Source organism: Fusarium verticillioides, chromosome 5 (genome assembly GCF_000149555.1).
Source record: "Fusarium verticillioides 7600 chromosome 5, whole genome shotgun sequence".
In the NCBI taxonomy this organism is placed as follows: Eukaryota; Fungi; Ascomycota; class Sordariomycetes; order Hypocreales; family Nectriaceae; genus Fusarium; species Fusarium verticillioides.
In genome coordinates, this window is record NC_031679.1 from 2,484,226 (window position 1) to 2,492,465 (window position 8,240).

An 8,240-nucleotide genomic window follows, 5' to 3' on the forward strand; every position below is an offset into this window, starting at 1 on the left:
GGTGTCCCCTTATGGCGAATGAATGGCCCACTAGATTTCAGGTACATAATTTCAAATTCGACAGGCCGTTGCTGTAACTCCTTACGCCCTTTCATGGTTTTAAAAAGTCGTGATCACATCCCCTCGCCAAATTCTCCCGTTCCCCTCTTTACCCATCTCGTCTTACCGCCCAGCTCTGCCTCTCTTTTGAGGTTTGTTGCGCCTCCAACTCCCTCAGAGCGCAACTCCAGCCACTCCCGTCACGTTGTCGCCGGCTAGACCCCGCCCTCCACTGTCCGCGCCTAACCAGCCAGAAGCTGTGAAAGAGACCGGGACAAATCCCCCATCGCAATCTTCAGCGACGCTTTGCATAGACGCCCCTGATAAACCACGATCGACTCTGGTCGAAAGATTCCTCTGTGCTGTCCTTTTTTTTTTTTTTTTTTTTTATCATCGCCATCGACGTCCTTGATTCTCAACGATAGAATCAAGGCTTCTCGCTACGGCCCGAAATCCACGTCTGCCAGCGCTCGCATCATCTCGACGGCAGGCAAGGATAAGACGCTTCACCTGAACTGCGTCTATTCAAGCTTGGATACCACGAGCAGCTCTTAGGACTGCTTGGCCGTATCGATATTCTTTGCGGCCTGGTGCGGTGACTCCTCTGTTCTAAATATCGGAAGCCATCCACCCGTTGTCAGTAACTACACGATAAGACCAGTCCGATTAATTCTTCGGCTTCTGCAGCACCCAGCGAGCCTTCAAGTTTCCGAGCCTCTTTCGTCAACCGAGCTAAATTTCGCGCTCTACTCTCCAGAATGGCCGACCCATTTGCTCCACGCTCTATGAAGCGCAAGAACGTCAAAGGACTTGCACTCAAAGCGGCTGCCCCTCGACCCCCACCAACCGCCGAAACCAACCATCATGAGTACAGCGGAAGCCAAGATGCAGGTAAAGATGAACAGTTGGAGATCGGTATTGAATACAAACTGGACCTAAGACCCGAGGATCTCGAAATTCTCAAGGAGTTGGGATCTGGTAACGGTGGTACGGTCAGCAAAGTGAAGCACCTAACAACAGGAACTGTCATGGCTCGCAAGGTCTGTATTCTCTGTCACGGGATCAAAGGGTTTCCTGTTAACATATTCCGCAGGTTATTCATGTGGAGGCCAAGCGAGAAATACGGAAGCGAATCGTTCGAGAACTCCAGATTATGCACGGCTGCCACTCTGACTACATCGTGACATTCTACGGTGCTTTCTTGACCCCAAATAACGATGTTATAATGTGTATGGAATATATGGATGTGGGGTCAGTTCGATATGGCGCACCCATCACGGCATGATAGCTGACACAAGACCAGTTCCCTTGATCGAGTCTCGAGAGTTTTTGGCCCCGTCCGAGTCGATGTTCTGGGTAAAATTGCAGAAGCAACTCTTGGTGGTCTGACATACCTCTACACAAAGCACCACATCATGCATCGTGATATTAAGCCATCCAATATTCTCGTTAACTCGAGGGGTTCGATCAAGCTTTGCGATTTCGGTGTTTCTGGCGAGCTTGTCAATTCTATCGCTGACACCTTTGTCGGAACTTCCACTTACATGGCACCCGAAAGAATTCAGGGTGAGAAGTATACCGTCAAGTCAGATGTCTGGAGTTTTGGTCTGAGTATCATGGAACTTGCTATTGGCAAATTTCCTTTTGCTGCCAGTGAGCAACTCTCAGATGGCGATTGCGCTCCCGCAGGTATTCTGGATTTGCTTCAACAGATTGTCCACGAACCAGCCCCCAAGCTTCCAAAGAGCGATGCTTTCCCTAGCATTCTTGATGATATGATTCAGAAGTGTCTTTACAAGGAGCCTGAACGTCGACCAACCCCCCAGGAGCTATTCGTAAGACAGATTTCCACTCTTGTTTGATTTGACCCGTTCTAATGTTGTCAGGACCGTGACCACTTTGTACAAGCCGCCAAGCGTACACCAGTTGATCTTAGAGAGTGGGCTGTCGGTATGATGGAGCGTGACAATAGAAAATCCCACCTAGCGCCTCAGCTCTCTCCTGCAACCCAGGATCTTCTACGCTCAAGTGACTCGCCCACCCAGTCCCAGCAGACACAGGCATCGGCCCAACCCGAAGAACGGTCTCACACTCCCACTTCTGGCGAGATCCCAATCGGCGGCGCTGGTATTATCTCTCCTCGTGATCAGTATGGCTCTAGCCAGAGCCGATCACCGCCTCGCAACGTATACCCTTCTTCACGCACACCAGCTTCGGCTCACCCCGGACTTGGACCCAGAGTTGTCACCACGAATTCTATTCCCAAGGTTTCAGGTTATCCTGACAGTGCTGGTCCTGTGAGCGCGAACGCTGCTACCTTTAGCTTACCTGTTCGACCAGCACCGCCAGGCGGACCTCTTCCCCCTCCGCCACCTAGAAAAGAGACTCCCGATGAGCTACGAAGGGAGAACCGCAGACAGGCAGCGTTTGGGTTACCACCTAACCCTGGATACAATGTATCTTAAGGCTATGTTATTCGAATTGTTCCCTGAAGCTGCATCTCCCGGGACAACCTTGCCGAAAATATTGGGACAGCGGCTTAACCCTGAAGATCATTTAGCATATCTCGGCGCACTGTTTTGAAACCTGCGGTGGTCTCTGGCTAGATCACCACATTTAAATCACTTCATATACCTTCTTCAAATTCCAAGGACCTGGTTTAGATTTGAGGAGGCGAAGATCTCTTGATCTTGATACCCGAGAGTCTACCTGCTGTGTCTAGTGTGGAGGAGAATCATGTACAGAAACCGGGACCATATAGGAAACCTAAATTAAATCAATTCGTGGTTGATTTGGCACCGTGAGATCAAAATCCGGCGAAAGGGGTGACAAGTTGTGATTAACATCTGGGAACTGACAAGGGCTCGTGTCGACTTCTTGCTATTCCGGACCGGCGTCTCTCCCCACAAAGCCTTGTTCAAGGATATCAACGAGCTCATCCAGCGTAGTAATGACCAGATCAGTATGGGCATGTTCAGCCAATGCTCGATTCACATCATTCACGAGCAATACAGTAGCCGCGCCAGCCTTTCTGCCTGCGGTCATGTCGTCGATAGAGTCGCCCACCATGATAAGACCACTGGCGTCACCCTCGCCAGATTCGCCGTGTAAGCCCCAATTCTTAGCGATGTGCAGGATACCCGCAGGGTCAGGCTTGGGTGGACGGAAGTCTCGCGTCACGATGGGATGAAAGCGAGAGCCTTCGAGAAACTTCTCCATAAGGTTTTGAACAGGGACATCAAAGTTGCGGGTGCATATCGCCTTGGGGATGGCATTGGCGTCGAGGTACGCCATCAGAGTCATCAGACCTGGTTGAGGGGTCTGGGCCTTCATGGCTTCGCGCTCAATATTGCGTATAGACTCAAGAGCAGTCCCTTGTTCTGATTTAGGGAGAGTATCGATGTGCTCGAGTATGTCTGTTGTTTTTGTAATTCCTAAAACATCTCTCATTTCCTTGAACATGTACGTTTGAGGTTCGCTATATACTGGATTAGCGATGTATTCGTTGCGCCCACTCCTCTTAACATGTTGAGAATAGTACAAATGCAAAGATGAACCATCTTCTATTTGTTTCAACCACATCGGATAGCGGAACAAAGAATATCATCGAGCATTTGTTTGTACAAGATATGTGAGTCAAGGTCATGTGCGGGAGACCTCCGAGCCATAAAATAAGAGTAGAGTGAGACTGTGAGTGCAGGTCTTACCAAAGGGTACCATCCATGTCAAAGACCACTCCTCGAAGTCTGGGGGTGTCGGCAGGAAAGCTATGCTTGCCCTTCTTCAATGGTATGAATCGTTTCGGATGTGGTGAATTCATGATCGAGACCAAACGGCGTAGCATAGAACTGAGCCTGAGGCACCTTGAAGAACGGTAGAAGAAGGTTGCTATGGAGAACTGTATGCAATTATATGGAGGTACTGGAATATCCCTCTTTGTGCTTTTCTCTGATGGATGATGAAAATGAGATCAGTGTAGTTGACAATGGTAATGAGTGCTTTGGCTCAGAGATGACGCTCTTGTTTTGGTGGGGACAGAGAGAATTCGGGGCTAAGAGTCTCTTAGGTTACCTTACCTGTTCCAAGACTTACACCTCCAGCTAGTTACCGAAGGTCTCGGATACATATACCTATATTGCAGCACAATTGATAGGTAGGTAGAGATGCCAGTCACATCTGAACAAGCATAGGGTATCTAATTAATGCTTTATTAGCAACAGATGCCATTGCACCATTTGGGCAACAAACCGCTTAACAACACTAAGTTGGGTACTGAGGCAGGCATGAATAACAAGCCACTGTATTTCTTCATATCGAGATATGGATATAGCACACTAAAAGGCACCTTTGGTGTGCTATATCGCCTCTTCCACTCTCTTCTGTCCGTCTATTATGACGAGTAGTAGCTATCATCCTCAACTTCTGCCCAAAAGCTCTGCTGGCTAAAGTACCTCTCATTAACCGGCTTTATAAGCGTCTTTCATAGAATTGCAGTCCGTTCTCCTCGCCACTGCCATCGACTCATACTCGTCAAGCCCAGCTTCACTACCATGTTTCGTCCCAACAACCACAAATTGGCAGCTTTCATGTCCGGTGTTGAAACAAGGCTCAAAAACCTCCCAGTCGACCATAGGCCCCAGCCACACAATGGCTTCGACTTTTAGGTCCTGCTCAGCGATGACCTTTATATATTGCGAGATTAACGCAGGTTGACGTGGATAGACGAACATCAGGGCTGACACATCTGAATCCTGCAGCCTCGAAGTGACATCCCAACTACCACGAACAGTGTGTATGGCTTGTTCTGGAAGATAGCTGTTGACATGCTCTCTCATACCAAGTTGCTGGACTTCAACCCCTTCAATGCTAACCATAGCATGACCAAAGCTACCGCGTTGGCGATGTGAGTTTATATAATCAAGGAAAAGAGCTTCCAGTAGCCCGGATCCGCTTCCAATCGAAAGGACAGTTGGCGTTTCACCTAGAAGCTATTAGTCAGTCATATGCCAAGAACACCTTGCCTTGAATAAGGGGTTCTCGAACGTTTGGCATGGTCCAACGAAAGCGTGGTGTTGGGGATTGCGTTGACTAGGTTCCGGAATAATTTGTAGGAAAGGCTTAAACAACAATCCGGACTGCGGATAGGTGCTCCTTGCAAGTCGAGCTCAGGAAGATCCATGTTCTTTACGATGGGCTTCAGATGAATGAATCAAGTAAAAGAATATTAATACAAGGTCTGCTGAAATGCACGTTGGAAACCTGGCTGTCAATTTTAGATATGAGGTGAAGTCTGCTCATAACGCTAGATTTGTTCTGTGGGTTGGTTTGTCGAAGTGGCGTCCTACCGTTGGGTAGTGGGTGTAACACCAGAGTCTATAATTCACCTCGCAAGTGAACCTATTTTCCTTCAAACTTAAAATAAATAAACCCTTCACTGCAGGATCATTTCATTTTTGGATCAATCGACTATGGGTGGAAATGCAACGGAAAACATGCGTCTCACACAAACCAACTACGAAGAGGTTGAATCAGACTGTCAGAATATACCATCTACCAAGTTCAACACCTGCTTTCATACCGTTGAAGAGATTCCAACACATGAGAGCACGAATCATCTTTCACGTCCGTCAGAAGCACCTTACTCCTTCACACGATGGCTTGCCCTAGTTCTCAAAACACGAAACGTCGATGCAAAAGCTGCACAAGTTGTGAAACTTACACGAGCAAAGGCCAGACTCCTTGTAGCAGCATCAGGCACCTCGATTATCACTGGTGAGCACAACCGAGCATACCAAGAAGACATCCATCATCCCGCATCTATCGTCTCTCGATTTCCCCGCCGAAGGTCTCTTTATGCGCTTGGATCGTTGTTCACCTAAAGATGGTCGCCAAGCCGTACCGGGTAGGCTGTCTCTTCATTCCCCAACGGACATAATTCTTCGCTTGATCATATCACAGCGAGCACGTAATGAAATGTTAAAGAGTCTTGAAGGGGGGGAGTCCGACTGTCGACTTGACTTTTCTTCCATTCAATAAACGTATGGGGAGCGAAAGGGAATACCGAGTCTACTGTGCACCCAAGACCGGAGCCATCTCCGCAGTTAGTCAATACTGCTGGCACAAGCCATGGTTCTTCGACAGTGAAGAGTACGAAGATCAGACAATAGTAGTGGATCAAATCTGGGAGAGGATCCAAACGATTCACGAATCAATTCTACATGATCGGGATCCAGATGACGGGCTCGATCAGCTGCTTTTAAAGCAAGGACTGTCGTTCGATGTGTTTTACGACGAGACAGATGAGACGTTGCAACTAGTCGAGTTGAACGTTTTCGGTGCGAGGAGCGGATGCGGATCGTGCCTATTTCATTGGATCAATGACTGGGACCAACTCTATGGCCATTGCGAAAGGGTTGAGTTTCGAGTTACACGAGGAAACAAAAAAACACACAAGCGATAGTGATGTTGCGGGTTTGTCTGCTTACTTTCTGCTACAGCCATGGGCGTGCTAGTCTAGGCCTCTAATAAAACCATTTTCCCGTTCCTGATGATCTTGCGGCTATATCTAGTGCCCAGCTTAGCCACGAGCTTGGGTGGCTGGATGGAGTTGTTTGGCCCTTGTTCCCCTCAAGATCTCATGGATGCTTGTCCCGCCAGCCCGGGCACGTTTAAGCAACGCGCGCAGCCGGCAATTGTGCATACAGCCCCACTAGGCTTTAGGCTAAGAGATCTCTATAAGAATGTTTCCATGGTTGAGCAAGTCGCGGAAAAATCTAGACTACGCCTTAATGATAGAATAGATAATATTCGCACGTTATTGTTCATATGAAAAGTTGGTGGAGATAAAGCACGAGAGCGTACCTCTAAATTGTCCTAAATTGTGGTCATACTACCTTATGTACAGAACTATAAAAACTTTGTGAATGTTGAACAAAGAAAGAGCTTGGAACGTCTACCATTCATTTCTCTCGAAGCTGTAGGTAGGTACCTGAGTTGATAATTACCTAGACTACTCCCGCCAGTAAGTTTAGTAGTTTTGTAGGTATGTACTACCTTGAGGTTCAGCCAATACAAGGTCGTCTCGATGGCTGATCGAAGCCCCACACTAGCTGCCAAGGGGGGTGAATGCATGCTCAGCGTCATCCTTATTTTCAAGACTATAATACTCCGTAAGCTGCATTGCTTTTCATTATATTCGATTTTACACCCACAGCACCTGTCCCTGACCTTTCTACTTTATACACCCAGGAGGAGAAACATCGCAAATCACCACCTTGTCAGCCTATTCTTCTTGTGAAGCTGACTTTTGGAGATCAGGGCCACTGTTCTTATGGAGCTCTAAGACTAGGAGAATGAAGCGCGCCTCACAATCATCTCACCACTCCAAACACGAGTACCATCAAAACAACCAACCATGAGCTCCGCCACAGGCTCATCCAACCTGGCGTGGCCGCCTAAACAGCGGCCTTCCCAGCGAACGGTACGAAATCACTCGCTCTATAATTTTCTGCATGCAAGACGGCGAGAATGGGTAGATATCTGATGCTCGAGCAGAAATTGAAGAACGGAACCTTCATCATTCCCAGGACCGGCGAACGATCGAGGTCAGAATTCTCGTTAAGTACATCTACCAACGCAGTAGTTGCAGACGATGTCAACAAGAAACCGAAATACCAATCCTTCGAGGCCGCTGAATCCTTTGGTGACCGTGTCCACATTGTTGCACATAACGTCAAGACTGCATTCATCTTGGTATGGCTGTGGCTACATACTGAAGAAGGCCATGGAGTTCTCAAGTGTACACTTGCCTACGTACTTGGTAGTATGGGTACTTTTTTCCCACCCTTGACAGCCTTTCTTGGCAACAGAGATGGAAAGCATGTCTCTGCTACCATTACCGTTTACTTTCACCCAGCACGAACCGTTGGCTCTATGCTTGAGGCAACTGTTATAGCGGTCGTTGCTGTGTTTTATGCGGAGGTCATATCGATGTTGTCGATGGGAATTGCAATTGCCATGAGATCTCAACTCGGCTTGACTGCCGCTGCTCATGTGTTGATCCTCATTATCTGCATCGGAGGAGGACTGGGCTTTGTGGGTTGGGTAAAGCAGAGACTCAACAGCCCCCTTGTTAACGTCGGCTCAACCTTGGCATCGATCGCAATCATCTCCGTAATCACCAAGGAGGAGGGCGTACAGGG

General features: G+C 48.1%; 5 protein-coding genes across 8 annotated transcripts; 3 read left to right on the top strand and 2 right to left on the bottom strand.

Annotated features, from left to right (window-relative positions):
• Positions 1-58: 58 nt before the first annotated feature.
• On the top strand, positions 59-4,324 carry FVEG_02618 (STE/STE7/MEK1 protein kinase). Of its 2 annotated transcripts, XM_018889994.1 has the most exons (5): positions 59-1,079; positions 1,133-1,290; positions 1,343-1,874; positions 1,926-4,192; positions 4,254-4,324. In XM_018889994.1, exons 1-4 carry the CDS (start codon positions 798-800, stop codon positions 2,502-2,504), a joined length of 1,551 nt encoding a protein of 516 aa, XP_018746239.1. In that variant the 5' UTR covers positions 59-797; the 3' UTR covers positions 2,505-4,192; positions 4,254-4,324. The 2 variants fall into 2 exon arrangements, with proteins under 2 accessions (XP_018746239.1, XP_018746240.1); XM_018889995.1 differs by lacking the exon at positions 4,254-4,324 and having other exon boundaries at positions 1,926-4,229.
• Positions 2,553-4,104, bottom strand: FVEG_02617 (hypothetical protein). Of its 2 annotated transcripts, XM_018889992.1 has the most exons (3): positions 3,747-4,104; positions 2,674-3,517; positions 2,553-2,584 (listed from the first exon to the last, which is right to left on the bottom strand). In XM_018889992.1, exons 1-2 carry the CDS (start codon positions 3,881-3,883, stop codon positions 2,920-2,922), a joined length of 735 nt encoding a protein of 244 aa, XP_018746241.1. In that variant the 5' UTR covers positions 3,884-4,104; the 3' UTR covers positions 2,553-2,584; positions 2,674-2,919. The 2 variants fall into 2 exon arrangements, with proteins under 2 accessions (XP_018746241.1, XP_018746242.1); XM_018889993.1 differs by lacking the exon at positions 2,553-2,584 and having other exon boundaries at positions 2,649-3,517.
• On the bottom strand, positions 4,160-5,343 carry FVEG_02616 (hypothetical protein). Of its 2 annotated transcripts, XM_018889991.1 has the most exons (3): positions 5,083-5,325; positions 4,288-5,020; positions 4,160-4,234 (listed from the first exon to the last, which is right to left on the bottom strand). In XM_018889991.1, the coding sequence occupies exons 1-2, from the start codon at positions 5,216-5,218 to the stop codon at positions 4,497-4,499; spliced, it is 660 nt and encodes a 219-aa protein (XP_018746238.1). In that variant the 5' UTR covers positions 5,219-5,325; the 3' UTR covers positions 4,160-4,234; positions 4,288-4,496. The 2 variants fall into 2 exon arrangements, with proteins under 2 accessions (XP_018746238.1, XP_018746237.1); XM_018889990.1 differs by having other exon boundaries at positions 4,160-5,020; positions 5,083-5,343.
• A 164-nt stretch (positions 5,344-5,507) lies between these two features.
• FVEG_15103 (hypothetical protein) lies at positions 5,508-5,918 on the top strand (the record flags this gene model as incomplete). The annotated part of the gene is made up of 1 exon (XM_018904195.1): positions 5,508-5,918. One exon carries the CDS (start codon positions 5,508-5,510, stop codon positions 5,916-5,918), a length of 411 nt encoding a protein of 136 aa, XP_018746236.1.
• A 1,648-nt stretch (positions 5,919-7,566) lies between these two features.
• Positions 7,567-7,993, top strand: FVEG_15102 (hypothetical protein; the record flags this gene model as incomplete). Its single annotated transcript, XM_018904194.1, has 2 exons — positions 7,567-7,851; positions 7,892-7,993. The coding sequence occupies 2 exons, from the start codon at positions 7,567-7,569 to the stop codon at positions 7,991-7,993; spliced, it is 387 nt and encodes a 128-aa protein (XP_018746235.1).
• Positions 7,994-8,240: the final 247 nt, after the last annotated feature.